Here is a 20,610-nt window from a genome sequence, read left to right on the forward strand (position 1 = left end):
AAAGCTAATGTCTTGTGAATGGAAGAACTTAGTGGGAATCTCACAGTGCATGAGAAAGAAAAAAAAAATACCATGCCCAATATAGTTTTGGATCTTCTATCATGTCATGAAATCCAAAAAAAGAATATTATTTTCCTATTTAAGGATCAAGTACGAGACATTTTACAAACTGAGCAAGTTGTACGCCTAGCGTACTTTGTTCTTTGAGAAAACAAATCCTAGTTTTCACCACACAGCTTTAGTGATCATGTCTTGGTATAGTTATCCGTATAGAGGCGGCAGCCGCACCTCTGGTGGAGTTGCATCAGTTGCCAATGCCAATGAACTGAGCAAAGCAAGCTACGCCTCGGAATCTGATCAAGTGTGCCGGCCTGTCATGATTGATACTGAGGGAAGGAAAGTGCCAGTCATTGTGTGCACTTCCAACCAAAATAAGCAGAGCTATCTGGTCGAAACAATAGAGCATGTCCGCACACCTTTGGTCTCAGAATACACACATGGCTCACCACCAAAGGCTGATCCAATGAAAACCTATGGGAACAGATATAGCCCCCCAACAAAGGCAGAGCCAGTGAGAGATTATGCATATGATGATGATGATGACTGGCGGAGGCATTCGAATCCTGCTCGTGATCGCCCTCGACAAGCTGAGGAACTCCTCAACAAAGTCCAGACTGAAGCTAGCCAACCCAACAGGCCGGTTGGCTCTTTAGGTGCCTCCCCCTGGGTCCAAACCCCTGTGTCAAATGGGAATAATGGATATGTTGGCAATAGTGGTTATAGCAACAAATACTTGCAAAATCCAAGTGGAAACACCATTCGGAATGATACTTATGATAACTACTACGACAAGAATGGCCTTGTCACTGAACCAACTATGGGTAGGCCAAGTCCTTCAGCATGGGGGCCTGCAACACCAAGAAATGATACCAAGCTCGGCACACCTACATCTGATATTGCCACAGCCATGGAGAATTTGAAGGAAGCGGCAAGGGGTTCATCTGTCACCAATGTTCCTCCACGGTCCCGGTACACTATACCACTCTCAACAGGACCAAAAAGAGATACCTATCCGGACACCATTGACAGCAGGGAAGCTGTAAGGCAGTATGGTAACTTGAGTATATCATCTCGGCCGCGAACCACTGCTGACACTTACACTGCAACAATCGACAGCAGAGAGGCTGCTAGGAGGTATGGCGGTGCAAGTATTGCCTGAAAGCCTCAAGTGAATGCTTTCCTGCATGCTTTTACTTTAGGTCTACGGGGTTACCTGAAATTAATTACAAAGGATTTATATCCACGAATCTACAGCTTGAATCTTTTCAGTTCAGTGCTTCCTGGGAAGTTTGATCGGCTACTTATCTTAATGGCGTCTATCTGATATTGTAATAATTAGCTTTTCTAGAAAGCATATATACAATAAACTTCAGGGGTATTGATTTGCTTTAGTGTCTATGAAATCTTTCTTGGGATATTTTTTTCTCTTTTTTTTTCTTGTTTGGTTTTCTCAAAGAAGAGAATAAACAATAAAAATGGTTCCTGGTGGAGGTAGAAATCGCTTACACTTGACACTTGGTACCATATCAGTGTTGCGGATGTAAAGGGCATAAACAAGGGTGAGAGGTGATATTTTATCGATATATATATATAGGCCTCGGGTGCGTTAGTCCTGTGATGTACCTGACATAATAATTTAAATATATAAAAAAAATTAGTAACTTATTTGTCTAAAAAAAAAAATACAAAATTAAAGAAAGACAAAAAATAAGATTAAAAAAAAAAAACTTCAGTAAAATAAGAGCATTAGTCTGTATCTATATTGGATTATCTATTTACTCTCTATATATTAATTTTTTATTTAAAAAAATTGAAACAAAAATAAAGAAAAATGAGTACACTGTCAGAACAAAAATGATATGAAAAAAAGACATCAATTTATGTGCACTGCAGGGCAATTAAGGGCATTTTAGTAAAACATGATCCTTCATTAAATTCTATAAGAGAGCTATACATCAAATAGTCAAGGGTCATAAAAACCTTTTAGTAAAATAGAATCTTTCATTAAACTCTACTTGAGAGCTACATGTTAGATGTTAAAAAGTTTTAACGATTTTTTGATAAAATAGAACTTAATAGATTTAACGAAAAAATAAGAAAAGTTAACGAAAAATAACAAAAATTATTATTTATAGTTAGATACACACTTACTGTAATAGAATAGATATAGGAGATTAAAACTGATATATGATCTTTGCTACTCCAAGCCTAGCATTCATTGCACGTTGTGGCCTTTAGCTAGGCTGCTACTGTAAGGTACAAATCTCTGTGCGTGTGCCCGGTTACACGCATTTCAACAGCATTCAGTCGGTTCTTATACGATGTTAAAGTGTCAAGACTATATTCCATTTTCATAGTGGAGCAAAAATTTAAAAATTCGATTATAATAAAATAAAGTTGGAATCTTTCTTTTTTATAAATTTTCAGTCGGACTTGGATGTGTCTCCAATTGACTCTAACTCTAATTCAATCCGACTCTAACTTTATGCTTTGACAAGGACTCCGACTTTACCTACTTCTGACTCCAATGTTGTAAATATATTATAAAATTATGTATTTATATATATATATATTGATCATAATTATATATTGATCATAATTACTAGAACTATATAATTAGAACTTATATAGTTAAATTCAATAATATATCTAATTATTATAAAAGAATATACTTATAGTATAATATAAATAAACTAATAATAGTTGAGTACATGTAAATATCATAGTATTATTACCATACATAATATAATAACATATAATTAGACACTATAAATAAGTGTAGTATAGAATTAAGTTGGAAATAAGTTAGACACGAGTATAAATAGCAATATGTAATACTATATTATTATAACATGTAATTAGACACTATAGTATAGCTCTAGTATAAAAATAAGTTAAATATTAGTATAGGATTTATATAATTAAATTCAAGGATAATAATAGACTAATAACCAATGTGATAACTGCTAAATGATAATATTAATAGATTAATAATCAATTATATGTACACACTACACATCATAGTATCACTATCATGCATATTAAATTGTGAATATATATAACTAATAGTGAGTCATGTATTATGTATAATATATATATATATATAGGAAAATGATTTATACACAATATTTTCACAACACATTTCATAATAATATGTTAAATGAGGAGTACTTTTGTAAAATATTTTATAAGAGTAACATTATTTTACAAAAATACCATTATCTTATAACATTGTTGTGAAAATGTGTTTTGTGTGTGTGTGTGTCTATATATATATATATATATATATATATATTTATTATGACTATTACTTTATGTAATTAGAAAAATAACGGTGTAATTGTCTATATAGAACAATTGGTAGCAGTTATAACTTATAACTACACATAGATTAATACTAGTAAATTTTTAATTTTTAATGATTCAATCTAAACAATTAAATTTAGTGTTTAAAAGAAATAGAAAAAAAATTCTTTTTTAAATAAAATAAATTAGGGATTAAACAAAAATAAAATTTTGGATTTAGGGAAAAAACAGGATTTAGAAAAAAAAAAAAAAAAAAAAAAAAAGAAAAAAGAAGAAGTCCAAAACTGCAAAGAGCCAAGCCCAAAGAGCAGCCCAGCCCATTTCAACTAAAACGGTGCCGTTTATGTTGTAACTAGACTGTAGTTAGCACTAGTAATGGCTTATTCATCTTTATATTTACATAATATGTCTTTAAATTTATCTACATTGGCTTATGCATCTCTAAATTTTTACATAACTATGAATAAGTTTGAAGAAGCACTATTCACTATCAAAACATTATTTTTGATATTTTTTCTCTCTTCTACCCATTAAAATCAACTTTGTGGAATTTGTATTAAAATGATTTTGAAATATGGAATTTGTATTAAGTTGATGATACAAACTGTTTTCTAGTACATATTAATATTTATTGATAAAATTGATCATTTTGATATATAAAATTGGTAAGATTTAGATATATGAAATTTTTATTTTTGAGCACATAGTGCTAAGTGTAAAATATATAAAAAATAATAATTTAAAAAGAAATTAAAAATAATAATATTTTATTATTCTTTAGTTCAAAGATGCATAATTTAATATGGAAGTTTTTCTTGATATGTAAAATAAATTTTTAAAAGATGTAATTTTAAAGATACATATAGAGAAATTAATATTAGTGCTCTTAGTCCGTTAATTAAAACAACGATGTTTTCCCCCATCCAAAGGGCATCATTTTGCACTAACCCTAAACCCCGTCACTCAAAACCATCCATTTCATCCCTCTCCGTCTTCCCAATCTGCATTTATTTTTGCCGTTGCCCAAAACCCTCTCTCCTTCACTCACCGGCCGCCAGTGCCCCTAGCCGTCGGATCATCCTCATCCAGTTGCTCTACGTTGACCCGTCATCTGTCTCTTCTCTAATTAATTTGTTGGGTTTTATTTTATAAAAATTGATTCAAAGAGTAAAAGAAAATCAATTTTTATAAAATTTAATTTATTTTTAATTAAATTAGATTAATTAATTAAATTTATTTTCTTTTAAATTATATAAGAAGACCATATTATAAGATTTTTAATCTAAATTTAAAGAGTAAAATGAAAAAAATAATTAAATAATAAAACAAGTAAGGGTATCATTCCTGACATTCCATATTTTTCCCTCCCAAGGCACACTGTGTGAACTTTCAATATGCAAACGAGATCAGCGCGCTTTTTGCTCAGCACAGAGTAGCTTATGGCTTTTTACTCCCCGACCTTCTTTGGCTCTACCTCTTCATTCAGTGATGCCCTATGCAATCGATTGCCGTCCACTTGTTTACAGATTCTTGTCGCTTTTACAGGAATTCTCAAATTGCCTCATCCTGGTCAAGTCCATCCATGCTCAGACTATCACCAATCGCGTACTCGAAGATCAGCTTTTGGCTACAAAACTTGTCAGGACGTACTGTGATCTGGGACATGTGGGCGATGCCCGTCACGTGTTTGTTCAATTTTCTCATCCGAGAACTATTCTATGCAATGCCATGGTTGGTGGGTATGTGAGAAATGAGCGGTACCATGAGACCCTTGAGTTGTTTAAATTGATGGGGTCTGGCAATATGGAGATTGATAGTTATACATGCAATTTTGCGCTCCGGGCATGCATGGGCTTATTTGATTATAAAATGGGTAGGGAAGTAATTAGGAGGGCGGCCGAAAAAGGACTTGAAAGTGACCCTTTTTTGGGGAGTTCGATTATTAATTTCTTGGTGAAATTTGGTAGTATTGATGAAGCACGAAGGGTCTTTGACGCAATACCCGAGAGGGATGTTGTTTGTTGGAACTCTATGATCGGTGGGTGTGTGCAGGCATGCCAATCTAATGAGGCTTTTGATTTGTTTTTTGATATGCGTCGTTTGGGGATTAGGCCAAGTCCCGTAACTATGGTAAGCTTGATCCAAGCTTGTGTAGAAGCAAGGTATTTGAAACTTGGCGAATGTGTTCATGGGTGTGTACTTGGATTAGGAATGGGCGGTGATGTTTTGGTGCTTACCTCATTGGTTGATATGTATAGTAAGATGGGTTATGTTGAAATTGCCCGCTGGGTTTTTGATAGCATGCCCACAAGAAATTTGGTATCGTGGAATGCTATGATGTCAGGATTTGTTCAAAATGGTTTGGTGCGAGAAGCTGTTGACCTCTTTTGCAGGTTGGTATTTAGTGGTGGTGGGTTTGATTCAGGAACCATGGTTTGCCTCCTTCAGGGTTGTGCTCAAACGGCTGATTTGCGCGGTGGAAAAGTCCTCCATGGTTGTATGTATAGGAAGGGTCTTACTTCGAATCTCATTTTGTCTACTGCAATTGTTGATCTGTATTCTAAATGCGGCGCCTTGAAGCAGGCATCCAATGTCTTTGACAGAATGAAACACAGGAATGTGGTTACTTGGACTGCCATGCTAGTAGGGCTAGCACAGAATGGACATGCCGAAGATACCCTGAATTTATTTAGTCGGATGCAAGAAGAGGGAGTTGCAGCCAATTCTGTCACACTTGTCAGTTTGATCCATTCGTGTGCCCACCTAGGCTCTTTGAAAAAAGGAAGAAGCATCCATTCTCATTTAATTCGCAATGGTTTTGCATTTGATGTAGTTAATGTGACAGCCCTGATTGATATGTATGCCAAGTGTGGAAAGATAAACTCTGCTGAGAGAGTATTTGGCAGTGGGCTCGGCTCTAGAGATGTTATTTTATGGAACTCGATGATAACCGGATATGGGATACATGGCCAAGGGCATCAAGCTGTTGGTGTCTATCAAAAAATGATAGAGCAGGGCCTGAAGCCAAATCAAACCACCTTTGTTGCTCTTCTGACTGCTTGTAGTCACTCAGGGCTTGTGGAAGATGGCATTATTTTGTTTCACAAAATGGAGAGAGACCATAACATTAGGCCTACTGAGAAGCACTATGCTTGTTTTGTGGATCTTCTTAGCCGGGCAGGCCGTATTGAGGAAGCCGAGGCATTAGTCAGAAAAATGCCTTTTCAACCAGGCAGTGCTGTGCTTGAAGCTTTGCTGAGTGGATGTCGAACTCACAGAAACATTGATATCGGAATTCAAACAGCAGATAGATTACTTCATTTAGATTCCATGAATCCTGGAATTTACGTTGTGCTATCAAACATATATGCTGAAGCAAGGAGATGGGATGCAGTAAATTACATTCGAGGCCTCATGAGATCACGGGGGCTGAAAAAAACACCTGGCTATAGTTCCATTGAAGTAGGAAACCAGGTCTACACATTTTTTGCAGGAGATTCTAGTCATCCAAGGTGGGCATATATTTATCAGTTTTTGGAAAGTTTGAGGCTGGAGGTTGAGGCTTCTGGTTATGTGCCAGATACCAGTTGTGTTCTGCGTGATATAGAGGAGCCAATGAAGGTTAAGTTGCTCTGGGGCCATAGTGAGAGATTAGCCATTGCTTTTGGTCTTTTAAGCACGCCAGCTGGGAGCTTGATTAGGATCACCAAGAATCTGCGCGTTTGCACTGACTGTCATGTTGTGACCAAATATATATCTAAGATTGTCAAGAGGGAAATCATTGTAAGAGATGCCAATCGTTTCCATCACTTTCTTGATGGGAAATGCTCCTGCAACGGCTACTGGTGATGAGTAAAATGAGATCTTCTTTAGAGGAAATGGCAAGCAAATGAACCATATTGGAGAAACAAACGCAGCATCACTGGACATTTCGAAAGCTGCAACACCATTCATATGGGTTGAAGAACCTAATTTTAGAGGGAGATTCACTGGTCAACATTTATGCAAACAAGATAGAGATTCTCTTTCAACTAGAGGATAGCTCCAATGATCAATGTTATCCACACACGCATGGGAAAAGCAACAAGCTGGAAACCCAACAAGATCCACAAAAGTGCTGATGAAACTGCCGCATCTAACCTCATTAATGGAAGCATCCTCATTCCTAAAAGCCTCTCCTTGAAGGTCAAATTCTTCGTCTTTTCCTCTTAGCTATACTGTTTCCCTTGTGACACAGACTTTTGAGTGCTTGATCATTGATCTGGGTGTCTGGTAATCTGGGTTTTGGATTTGGAATTGGATTTTCTATGGAAACTCAAACTATCGGGTTTGCTGACTGTATTTTCATTTATGCAACTCAACTCAACTCAACTCTACAAAGCGTTAACCAATTCAGCCTAATTAGGTCAAAACCTGTACCTCTATATGTGACACTTACCTTGAAGTTGATACTGTCACCGTAGAAAAGGATCTGCTTTTGAGAAAGTTAGCCTGCTGATGATTTTTCTTCAAATCTTGGATGTAGTTTTTGAGCTAAACTATGTTGTTCAACTTGTTCTATATTATTTTCACCTTTTGCTCCTTTTTGGTATATTCTCACCATAAATTATCGCTAAATCTGCACTCCACATATTAAAGCTCCGTTTGGGTACTATTTATTATTTTATCATTACTTTTCACCTACTTTTCATTACTTTTTGCTGCTATTCACTACTATTCAATATTTTATTATTACTTTTTCACTATTTTTTCATTACTATTCACAGAATGTCTGAGATCACCTCACTATCCAAACGCAAACCTAAAAAGACAAACAAACACAGTCTCCATCCCATGTCCTAGATATTAATTCATGTATGAACCACAAAGTCAACAAATAACCATATCTGTGCTGTGATATATTTTTTTTTTTGGTAAGTATATCTGTGCTCTGATATTTATCTCAGAAGAAAAAAAAAAATACAAAAACAGGGAAAAGAAAAAAAAAAAAAAAGAGAGAGAGAGAGAGAAGAAACCCGTACGTTTAAGATCCAGCAATCTTACCGAAGTCCGCACCAACAATGAAGACCAGACCATGTGAAGTAGTAGTGGGCAGTGTGAGACGTTAGCATCTACACTACATTTGGTGGTAACGTTAATTTGCTCAAAGACAACACAAGCACACCATCCAACTCTAAAAAGAGGGCCCTCTCTCATCTCAGTGCTAGCTCCAACATTGACAAAAAGTCAAAGTCAATCTCGTGGTTTTGATGAAACATCTTGCTGACCCAATCTGGACGCCCACTGTCTTAGCTTCCTCCTCCGACTATCCCGATTCCTGATCCCAGGTTGGTCCTCACTCCTCACTGCCATTCTTTATTTTTCTTTTGAATGGTATCCATCCCCATATTTCTTGGTTTAGATTATCTGAATGTTTTCACATTGTTCGGATGAATGTGCTAGGAAAGATCCTTACCTCTGTTTGAAAACTTAAAGAAGAGACATCCCATTGTAATCAAGTGATGCTACATGTGTAAGAGAGATGGTGGAACCATGGATCACCTCTTACTTCATTGTGAGATAGGAAGCACGTAGTGGTAAGCAGTTTATGGTGTCTTTTGGTTAAATTGGGCGATGCCTGGATGGGTGGCAATTCTATAACATGTTAGATGGGAAGATTTGATAGTGATTACAAGAGCCCTTGTGAAGAATGATTCTGATCTGTAAAATTTGATGATTTTATGAGGAAAATAGAGGAACTCAGCTTTCCTTTTTAATACACTTTACTATTGGATGGCTGCCCACTTATGTTTCCTCAGCTCTAATTTCTAGGATTTTCTTGATCTGTTTTCTTTCTCAAATTAGCTGTATCTTTGGATATTCCGTGTGTACTTTGATACTGCCTCTTTGAATCATTGATAAAACTTATCTTACGTATTAAAATGGTTTACTAAAGCTCTTGTGTTTGTAATAGCTGGAAAAGTTATACATCAGAACCAAATCTATTTGATATTTTTGGTCCTTTCTTCTTATGAAAAATGCTCTACCAAAGAGCCAGCTTTTCATTTGCCTTTCATCATGTGTCCTCCGATATATGTTTTCCATAACTTCCTAGCACTATACACGATCTCCATTTTAAAATTGAAGATCATGTGATTTATTCGGGTTGCTTGTGAAGGATGAAACAGGAGTTTATAAGAATTTGCTTCAGGGGACTTTTTTCTTATCAGTAAATAATAATTTTATTAAAATAGGCAAAGCCAAGTACACGGGACATATACAAGAGCAACACCTATGCATGAGTGTCTAAGATATAAGGAAATCATGTACATTCGTGCCATTAAAATCTATTACAATTGACCAATGGCATAGATTATAGAAAAATAAAGTTCTAATCTCGTCTATTGTCCCTTCACGATTCTGAAACCTTCGACCATTCCTCTCCATCCATATGCACCACCGTAGACCTATCGGTATCATCTTTTACATAGCTGGAATTTGAGTGATATCTTGGATGCCTTGCCAGCTGGCCAAAAAATCCACAACCCTTCATGGCATCCCCCAATGGAGCCCCGCTCTAGTAAATATATCGTTCAACAAACTCATGGCTACTTCACAATACAGTAATAAATAATCCATAGACTTCTCATTGTTCTTGCACATATAACACAAATCTAATACAATGAGATGGCGTTTGCATAGATTATCTAATGTGAGAATCTTCCCTAATGAAGATGTCCTTACAAAAAAGAAGCTTTTAGGGAGGACTTAGTCCTCCATATGTTCTTCCATGGGAACGTTCTTGTAGTGTGTTGCATAAGGGACTTATAGTATGACTGTACAGTAAATGTTCTTCAGGAGACGGCTCACTGAACTGGGTTAAAACTTCCCGTTTATAACACTGTTCAATCCGGATCAGACCATGTTTTCTCTTTCTCATGTACAGTCGAGCTTGCACGAATGAGCTTTACAGGTGAACCAGCTAGGACCAAGAAACAAGCTCAGAAAAATGCTGTCATGCCTGCTTGGTCTGCCTTGAGTAAATGTGAGTATCTTATCTTTTTATGTTTGATCTTTTAATCGTAGTGCTTGACCTTTGTTATAATCATACAAGCACTGTTTGGCTGTACTCTCGATTCATGTGCTTTTGGTTAAGTCTTCCTTGATTTTAAAGGCATATTGGCGGTTCTTTATGAAATTGCACAAATATCTAATTACTTCTTTTTCTGAGTGAATATCTAATCTCATCATGTAGTGTCAAAGTCACTCATCGTATCCTACTTCTCCTTCACTGGAGTCTAAAGCCAATGAAGAACAGGAACAAGTGACCATTGCTTGTGTCCTTGCAAGTTTACAACCATCGGAGTCAAATAGACCTGCAGAAAATTATCAGAGGCATGTTCACCAAAGATCCACTCCCATCTTATGTGAATCAACCCAGCAAACCCCAAGCTTATACCATATGCAATGCCAGAACTGGGCATAATTCCCTGAAATGGCCATGTACCAAATCTGGCAGCAAGAACAATTATTACAGCAGCAAAACTGCCTGTTGGCACTTACAGTTCCAGCAGCTACTACATAAGTTCCTCAGATTTATCCATTGATGCAATCTTTTTTTCCAGCCAGACCAGTGTCTGTATTTTCCAGGAAGGGAACCAGAATCAATCCAGATGAGACCCAGGATTACAATTGCTGCCTCAGGCCTATCATTCTGCTTCTCAAACCATTTGTTTCCTAGTTCAATCAGGGGCAGGTCTACAGTGACTATTCAAGAGGTACAGGAGGAGAAACCAGAAGAATCGTCCAAGTACTCTTCATCTGGAGTTTCCAAACCCCCTAGTTTTAGCAACAATAATAATGCTGACCACAAATCCTGGAAATAGTCCCAGAGGATGACAAGCAGAGCCTTAGTGGAATAGACGGGAAAATTAGAAGTGTTCAGGTAGAAGGGAACCAGAGGACAATTTGAGCGGGCTTCTTATAGTGGCATAGATTCCATATTTAAGACAGTTGAGTTACAATTACAGAACCCGTGTATTGACTCTTCTCGGCCAAATCTCAGACCCCAATATCCTCCAAGAGCAAGTTCCCACAGAAATTTCAGACCACCTTCATCTGCAGCTGCTCCCGTAAGGATAAGAACTATGCACCCCACTGCATCAATGGAGGAGGTCAGACCTCAAAATATGGCATCATTTGGAGCTGCTCCACCAAGAATCAGAATTGCGGCTCCTTCATGTTCAACCAGACCATCTGAAAGATTTAACCTTGGAGAAGTATCTCCTACTTTCATGGCACCAGCTGTTCGAATTAGATCAGTTGTGCCCGTTTGTTCAGCTCCACCATTGAGAAAGATGCCAAATTCCGGCAATGATGCAGTGTTGCCAAACACAGAAATAAAGATTTAGGACTTTCAGATGGGTCAAGAGCGGGTTGAGAGTTTGGAAAGTTAGGTTACGAATGGAGTATAGATACCCTAGAAGTTCTCTTCTATTATATTTTCGTTATGCAATATGATGGTTTTTGAGAAGCCATTAATGCTTCATTGTAACAAGATCAAATGGTACTTTGTCCGTAGTCTATGTACATGTAAGTTTTATATTGCTCGAGCCTTATCAGTAAGGACCCATTCTCTTTGTATACTTAATAGCGATCATCTATTGGTTTACAAGATCTGCATTGTCATTACCTAAGGTTGCTGTGTTCTCTGCCCCTATTCTCCAAGCTTGCCTTTTTAGTGTATCAAAAACCTATAAGAAAATGCTGTTAAAAGAACGAAAAACCGAGCTGCAGCAATAAATTGTAATCCTTAGAACCATTTCCATCTCCAAATGCAGAAAAGCTTGAATTCAGTATCGTTATGGCATCAGATTCCTTCATACAAAACACATCGTAGAAGTTTCACTATATTGAACCGACGCCTACAAGTTGATAGAAGATTTGTCATCAACTACAGGTCCTCTACATACAGACGATTAATCAGTTTGTGACCTTTCAGTCTTCTTCGTTTGATTTCTCAACTCATCATTATAATTTTTTCAAATTTTAATATAAAATATAATAAATAATTCAATTTTTTTAAATTTTAAAATAATAATAATATTAAAAAATAATATTCTAATAATATTTTATCATTTTAATTCTATTCAACCCAATTCAGTTTAACATCCAAACCTTAAAACTGATAAGCCGAGATCGAAATGCATGAGAATCCGTACTGTTGTTTTTAAGTTCTAGATTTTGTCACATCAGTATTTAGATATTTTCGTATTTTTATGAATATTTCATTCTATAGCAATAGTACTTTTTTATTTTAAATCTTATCATCCCAAATATATTAGTTGATATGCCACATTTTCAATTACTTTAGATATCAACCACTTAAATAACACTCATTTAAATTATTGTAGTTCAAAACAAAGCAACAACAACTACAAGAACTCAATCAACCTGTTAAGAGGTAATATCAAAACTCACTCTCTCCTGACACTTTCCTAACCAAATGAAAAATTATATTATTAATTATTAAGTTTAAATTAACGTTAAATATAATCTTAGAATATATAAATTTTACACACTTTTAAAAAAATATAAAATTCACCATTTAAAAGGAATATGCAAGTCTTATATACACTAAAACTGAAAATATAATTCTTCTTTAAAGTTTTATCTAAACAATATTGAACTCGTGCTTGGCTAGAATTGGTTTGAGAATTGGAAACTACCAGCCCAGTAGAATCGTATTACTTATCATCTTAATTTTTATCATTCTTTCATCATCTTATGATATAGTAATAAGTAATTAAAAATTATTTATTATATTTTACTTATAAATTTATTATTTAATATCATATCAAGAATAATAGAAAAATAATAAAAGTTAGAAATGATGAATAGATTTTTTTTCGATAATTATTTAACGACATAAGTTCACCTAAAGGCTTAGAGGCTTAAACCCTAACCTAGACCCTCCCTTACCGTCCTCTTCGCGCTCTTCTTTTCCTTCCCCCACTTCTATTCTCGCACAAACGCAGGCAGAAACAGAGGTATGAAATTGGGGCCTCTCTTTTGTTAGCCAAACCCTAGGCTCTCCTACTCCTTCTCTTCCTCTTCCTTCACTTATACATTTGCTTTGATGAGTATGTGTTAGGGGTATTTGGCTTATTTTCGTATTATATTATGCAATTTTTTTTTTTTTTGCAAGCTCAAGTTGGGTTATGTTCCGTTTCTGCATGTAGTTAGTTTGAGTGAACAAGGAGCTGACTTTTTGTGTGTTGGGGTTTTTCAGGAAGTTGAAGAATGATTCTGTTGTTTGAAACTCCGGCGGGTTTCGCGCTCTTCAAGGTTTTGGATGAAGGGAAGCTCAACAAAGTTGAGGTGTGTGTGTGTGTGTATTCTTATGCGCATTTTGATTGGTTGCTGAGAAAAGTGAAGGAAAATTGTGTCCAATGTTTGGATTTACGACGTGTATTTGGTTTTCAAATAATGAACGTTTACCTCGAGAGTCTAGAGAACAAGTCTTTTTCTTTTCTGTTGGGTCAAGTTCTCTACTTTACTATTTGAGGCTGACTTATATAATTGTGATACAGGAGCTGTGGAAGGAGTTTTCCAGTGCAGAGACAGCTAGACAGGTAATTTCCTCTGTCTATTTCATGTCCTCTCTGTTGGTTAAGAAAAATCACTTATACTTCCCTAAAAAAAATGATCCTATGGCGTGCAAATAATACCCATTATAAACTTTTTTTTAAATTGGGCATCTTGATTTCATATTCGTAATCTATCTTAGTGATGAATCTCTTTTTTGGTTTTGGGCATTAAACTTTAGGTGGTGAAGCTGAAAGCATTTTCCAAGTTTGAGAATACGTCAGAAGCTTTGGAAGCAGCGACCCTATTGATTGATAGCAAACCCAGCAAGGGATTGCGGAAGTTCTTGCGTGCACACTGCAGTGGTGAAACATTGGCTGTGGCTGATTCAAAGCTTGGGAACATCATTAAGGACAAACTAGTATGTTGGGAACTTGCTAATGATCGCCTAACGTGTAATAGAATTTAGTTTTTGTTTTAGCTTTTTTTTTTTTTTTTTAAAGTCGAGTGATTATTGTATTGCAGAAAATAGAATGTGTCCACAACCAGGCTGTTATGGAGTTGATGAGAGGTGTTAGACATCAGATGACCGAGCTCATATCTGGCCTTGGCGTTCAAGATTTGGCACCAATGAGTTTGGGTTTATCTCATAGCTTATCTAGATACAAGCTGAAGTTCAGTGCTGATAAGGTGTGTTTCTTTATGTGTCTAATAAGTGGTCTTTAAAGACAACAATAAAAAATGAGAACTTCATTGAATATATGGTTTCTTATGATTAAGCAGAAAATTTGTACTTGGGCTTTGCCTACTCTTATGAATAAAATACCTTGATTACCGAACAAAAAAATGGTTAAGCAGAAAATTTGGTTCTTCTGAAAGCTGGGTATATAATGTTTTGGGGAACCGATTGCGTAGCTGTTGTCATTTACAAATGGAAATCTAAAGTATAGTTTGTGAACCTGTGTCTTTGTTGATTTATTTATTTAATGAGTTGTTAACTCTTGGGAAAATGGGTTAGACCAATGTATGATATTGACCAGTTCAATTTCAGTTTGTACTAGTTTCCATTGAGCGGCAACACCCTAGATTTATCATGAGAAGGGACTCCAATTGTAACTTGAAGTCAGTCTCCAGCCAGACTACTTGAGAGAGAGAAGTTATTGTGGTTTATAATGATATGAAGGCACTTGAATTGTAGCTTGCGCAGTATTGTTGTAGAAACCCCCAAATGTGGTTTGGCCTTTCATAGGGTCGTTATAGTGCCATGTTTCTAAGGGAAATTTTCATCCTTTAATGGCTGGTGGGAATCTGCATTTTCTTGAATAACTGATGGGAATCAGTATTCAAGACCAACTAGGGATTGGCTCAAGTGGTAAAGGCTTTGGTCTTGGTGGTATGCTCCCTCCAAGGTCTAAGGTTCAAATCCTTTTGGGTGCAAACAATATCTAAGGGCCATTGGACTGTGGGATTTTTCCCTTGAATTACCCGAGGTGCACTTGCGGGAAACTCCTTGCCAAGGGCCTATGCACCCCCAGGATTAGTCGGGACATTGTTCTTGTACATCCAGTGCCAATAAAAAAAATCTTGAATATGTGAGAACTGAAATTTTGCAGCTATGTTGTATTTTTAACTCATTTATATATTGCTCGTTTTCTAGGTGGATACGATGATCATTCAGGCCATTGGGTTGCTTGATGACCTTGATAAAGAGCTGAATACATACGCAATGAGGGTTCGAGAATGGTATGGTTGGCATTTTCCTGAGTTGACTAAGATTGTCGCAGATAACATCCATTATGCCAAGACTGTGAAGCTCATGGGTGACCGGGTTAATGCTGCAAAGCTTGATTTTTCTGAGGTGGAATTGCTTACTTTCTTTTTGAAGTATATAAAGATGTTCCTATAGTTTGTCCCTTTTGTACCACTTAACCTAGTAGAAGTCTGAATCCAAGTCCAATCCATTTCCTTTTTTTTTTTTTTTTTTTAAATTCAATCCCATCCCAAAAGCTGAACATATTGGTAAGTGGATTCAGATGAGCAATCATACAGTTAAAGAGTTACTTTAGAGCATACAGTATCACGGTTTAACAAACAGAGCTCACTATTAAAATTCTCATACAACTGTGAAAAAACATGATATCATGGGCAATAATTGCAATATGTTTTTATTCTGATAAAGAATGAAGATGATGCTTACTATAAAAAAAAATAATGAAGATAATACTCTTAGAAGTTTCTTTGTTTTGATTCCTCGAAATATTGCAGATATTTCATGTGTACTTGGGCTTTTGCCTATCTTTATGATCAATAAAATGTAATTACCAATATATATATATATATATATATTGCAGATACTGTCAGATGAGGTTGAGACAGAATTAAAGGAAGCTGCTATGATATCAATGGGAACTGAAATTAGTGACCTTGATTTGGTTAATATCAAAGAACTCTGTGACCAGGTTCTCTCTCTTTCTGAGTACAGAGCTCAACTCTATGAATATTTAAAAAACCGGATGAACATGATCGCACCAAATTTGACTGTCCTTGTTGGGGAGCTTGTTGGTGCTCGCCTCATTGCCCATGGGGCAGTTTACTGAATCTTTCAAAGCAGCCTGGTAGCACGATTCAGATTCTTGGTGCTGAAAAGGCTCTCTTCAGAGCATTGAAAACTAAGCATGCTACTCCCAAATATGGGCTTATCTACCATGCGTCATTGGTTGGTCAGGCACCACCAAAGTTTAAGGGGAAGATTTCTCGGTCACTTGCTGCGAAAACTGCATTAGCAATTAGATATGATGCTCTTGGAGATGGTCAAGATAATTCCTTGGGCCTGGAGAACCGAGCAAAGGTACTCCACACAAATTAGTCTGGCACTTGCATGATCTTTTATTGAAACACTTTCTTTAATGAAACCGTTTTTGACAGGTTGAGGCACGTTTAAGGAATCTTGAAGGAAGAGAATTGGGTCGCTTTTCTGGCTCAGCTAAAGGCAAACCTAAGATAGAAGTCTATGACAAGGATCGAAAGAAGGGAGCTGGGGGATTGATAACTGCTGCCAAGGTCTAAAATTATTTTTTGGCCTATTATACATATTTTTTGCCCCTTATTGTCTGGTGTTCATTAGCTCTTTTTTTTTTTTTTTTTTTTTTCTGAGTGTAGACTTATAATCCTTCTGCGGATTCTGTTCTCGGGCAAATGGCAAATACTACTGCTGGCAATGGGGAGGAACCAGTCCCAAAGAAGAGGAAAGCAGAGGAGCCAACTCCGACTGGTGAAGCAGCAGAGGCTCCTGCTACTAGTAAGAAGGATAAGAAGAAAAAGGAAAAGAAAGAGAAGAAGAAAGTTAACGAGGCAGAAACGGCTATGCCAATTGATGGAAATGAGCATGCTGAAGAAAAAGAGGCGGGGACAAAAGAAAAGAAGAAGAAGAAGAAGAAACATTCGGACAGGGATGCCGGGGCACAGAACCGGGATAATAATGTGGATTCCAGTGAGAAGAAGAAGAAGAAGAGAAAACATGCTGAACAAGAAGAATCTTCTGAATTGCCGAGCAAGAATAAAAAGAAAAAGAAGAAAAGCGAGGATTGAATAGGTCTGGATGGCAACCAAACAATTTTGGTTAAAATTAGGTGGCAATCGGCTCTTTCATCTGTAAAATAAAATTGTCATTGCTTTTTCCTGTTTCTTTGGTTGGTATTTAATTTTTTTGTAGTGCATTCTCTAACATCTGTGGACATGAATGCAAGAGGTTGCTCTGGGAGAGGACAGAACTAATATTTGGCGATATCACTTGAATCTATAATATTTCTGGTTTATTTCTCTCGGTCCATTTCCTATAACAAGATGGTGTCGTGTCCTTAATAGCAATATGATGTAGGCATGGAAATTCCGCACTTGATAGCAATATGGTGCTTATTTTGTTTGAAATGGGAGAAATGTGATGATGGCCAATGTCTTTTGAGATGCATTCATCTAGAGATTTTCACATCAATGGCCTGTCACAAATAATGTGGCAACGACAGGCTCGAAATCAATGCACGATGTTACAAGTATTAATGAAAATGAAGGGTAAACATGATGGTTACATCATATGAGATGGGCAATTCATGGTGTATAAGGTTAGTGATGGTTTATGATATTCATGCTTTTGATTTTTTTCCCTCGGAATTTATTTTGCTGTTAAATTGGGCAGGGAACATATGGTAACGTGTACAAAGCTAGAGATACATTGACGGGTAAACTTGTTGCGCTGAAAAAGGTTCGTTTTGAAAAACCTGAGAGTGTGAGATTTATGGTTAGGGAGAGATTCATTTTGCGGCGTTTGGATCATCCCAATGTTGTGAAGTTAAGAAGGTTTGGCTACATCGAGAATGCACTGTAGTTTGTACCTGGTCTTTCAGTACATGGAGCATGATTTAGCTGGCCTTGCTGCTAGTCCGGGAATTAGATTTACAGAGGAGAGGCTCAGGTTTGCCCATGTTTGCCTTGAAATATGAAGTTAACGAGCATCTTTTATAACGTCATAACTCATAATACTAAAATAATTGTTCCTGTTGTTATTGCAGGTCAAATGTTGCATGCATCAATTACTATCTGGAGTTGAGCACTGTCACAACCATGGAGTGCTTCACCGTGACATTAAAGGATCAAATCTTCTTATTGACAATAGTGGAATACTAAAGATTGCTGACTTTGGGTTGGCTTCTACCTCCGATCCAAACCAAAACGCACCATGACTAGGTTGTCACTCTTTGGTATCGACCTCCTGAACTTCTTGGCTACTGATTATGGAGAGGTTGCATTTTAGCTGAGCTATTGGCTAGAAAACCAATTTACTCTCTCGTCTCTCTTTGTTTCTTCATTTGCAGTATCATATTATATATATATATAGGTCAATTCTCTTCTTCTTCTTCTTCTTCTTTTTTTAATCAAACCACATCTTTGTATTTATAAGAGTTAATCAATACATAGCTTGTCCAGTATAACAAAACTAAAACAACCCTCAAAGCCATCTTCTATCCACACATGTTCTTCATTGACATCATAAGCAAATTTTGCTAGAAAATGAGCTACCCTATTTCCTTCCCTGTATGTATGTTGAACTGTCCAACTAGACTTTTTACATAGAATTCCTTTAATGTCTTCGACTAACTGCCCATGCTATTCCCAGTTGTCTTATGCACTATTGACTGCCTTGACAATTCCCAGAGCATCCCCTTCAAAGACTGCCTTTTCCACAGAGCTTTAGAGCCCTCCACAGAGCAGTAATCTCAGCTACTACAGATGAATGAATCTGATCCTTTGGCATACAAAGTGAGACTTGCACATCCCCTTCTTCATCTCTGATGACCACACCTGCCCCCATCCTTTTTTTTATTTGAGTTAAAGGCAGCATCCCAATTCACCTTCACAAATCCCTCCATAGGAGCTTTCCAACGGATAATGTTCCTCTCTACAGTGATGGACTCTGAGCTTTTACTTGGATTACCGTGGGCTTGTTGATATTCTATGACACTGGTTCTAGCTTGGTTAAAGAGCACTCAAAGGACTAATAAATTTCTCCTAAAAAATATATCCATTTCTTCTCAGCCAAATATGTCTTATAACAGTAGCTACTATTTCTAAGTCCTCTGAAAGTTTTCCTATCATTTTCAACCAAACTATATTCACATCCACCTCATTCGATTTCCACTTCTGCACTGGGCTCTCCCTCTCCGCCCACACATCTATAGCAGCTGAGTAACTCCAGAGTGCATGACATACTGTCTCTTCCTCCCTTATACATATGGGACAGCAAGGATTATCAACCTCTCCTCTGGTGCAGATTCCTTCTTGTTGGTAGGCAGTTGTTGAGTGCTTTCCATAAGAAGGTCTTGACCACCCCTGGAACATTCAGCTGCCACAAAATTCATCACCCTTCTTTAAACTTCTTCCCATCCAAGGATTCCCCTCTAAACTTCTTCATTTATGCTAATGCTAAACTCTCCTTGTGTTTGTTATGTTATGTTCGTTCTCTAGTTCATTTTTAAAATCTATACTCCGATGTGCTTCTCGACAAAGAAGGCTGAAGAAGAAAGGAATTCCCGAAGAACAAAAGCCATCAACACCTCGACCCAGGAATGGGAAAATAACAAAAGCATACATACATGGAAGCATACAGGCAAGTGTACAAGATAACCAATTTTTCTCAGCTCTTCTTCTCTCATAGAGAATTACAAAAGCAAATGGGAAAATAACTTGTGATGAGTCTGAGACAAAAAGTGAATTTGGTAACCGGGTATTAGCCCTTTTGGAATTTTACAAGCGCCATGCAAAAGGGTTTAACCAAAGTCAAAATTTTCAAGAACACAGAATCCAAGCATTACTTACAAATGCGATTTTGGCTTGGCCACGCTTGAAGATATTTGAATGGTAGGTAGCCCAAGTGGTAAGGCAAACTTGTGTGCATGTGCCTCACAGGTTTGATTTTCTTAAACTGCGATTTAAGTGGGATGCCATGGCGGTGGGTTGTTGTGTTAGTATCTCAGATGTGATACCTATATGATATGGATAAGGGTAGGTGGTGTATGGAATCTCACATTGCTTGGGAAGGAGAAGTTTTTGCTCTTTATAACAATTTGTAACGCTCCAATGAAAGGTCTAAACCACATGACCTATATTCCAAAAGAACTAATCAAT

The 20,610-nt window shown here is 36.8% G+C and overlaps 2 protein-coding genes, 1 long non-coding RNA gene and 1 pseudogene across 3 annotated transcripts; all 4 read left to right on the forward strand.

Annotated features, from left to right (window-relative positions):
• The first annotated feature begins 4,579 nt into the window (after positions 1-4,579).
• Positions 4,580-8,144, forward strand: LOC121261481 (pentatricopeptide repeat-containing protein At3g12770-like). Its single transcript, XM_041163886.1, has 2 exons — positions 4,580-7,551; positions 8,133-8,144. The coding sequence occupies exon 1, from the start codon at positions 4,855-4,857 to the stop codon at positions 7,213-7,215; it is 2,361 nt and encodes a 786-aa protein (XP_041019820.1). The 5' UTR covers positions 4,580-4,854; the 3' UTR covers positions 7,216-7,551; positions 8,133-8,144.
• Positions 7,438-11,805, forward strand: LOC121259558 (annotated as a pseudogene).
• Positions 11,806-13,272: 1,467 nt separating this feature from the next.
• LOC121261483 (probable nucleolar protein 5-2) lies at positions 13,273-17,556 on the forward strand. Its single transcript, XM_041163890.1, is given in 10 exon segments — positions 13,273-13,394; positions 13,637-13,725; positions 13,938-13,979; positions 14,174-14,353; positions 14,458-14,622; positions 15,590-15,790; positions 16,284-16,512; positions 16,515-16,780; positions 16,858-16,992; positions 17,092-17,556. Coding segments are annotated over 9 exon segments (1,725 nt in total). The 5' UTR covers positions 13,273-13,394; positions 13,637-13,647; the 3' UTR covers positions 17,521-17,556.
• A 146-nt stretch (positions 17,557-17,702) lies between these two features.
• Positions 17,703-18,834, forward strand: LOC121261485. The gene is made up of 2 exons (XR_005939904.1): positions 17,703-18,400; positions 18,498-18,834. It is a non-coding gene; the product is annotated as an uncharacterized LOC121261485 (long non-coding RNA).
• The last annotated feature ends 1,776 nt before the right edge of the window (positions 18,835-20,610 follow it).

Source organism: Juglans microcarpa x Juglans regia, chromosome 4D (assembly GCF_004785595.1).
Source record: "Juglans microcarpa x Juglans regia isolate MS1-56 chromosome 4D, Jm3101_v1.0, whole genome shotgun sequence".
Lineage (NCBI taxonomy): Eukaryota > Viridiplantae > Streptophyta > Magnoliopsida > Fagales > Juglandaceae > Juglans > Juglans microcarpa x Juglans regia.

Bases quoted from the DNA above. Each gene is read 5' to 3' on its own strand.
- LOC121261481 (XM_041163886.1), top strand. From the start codon at position 4,855: ATGCCCTATGCAATCGATTGCCGTCCACTTGTTTACAGATTCTTGTCG.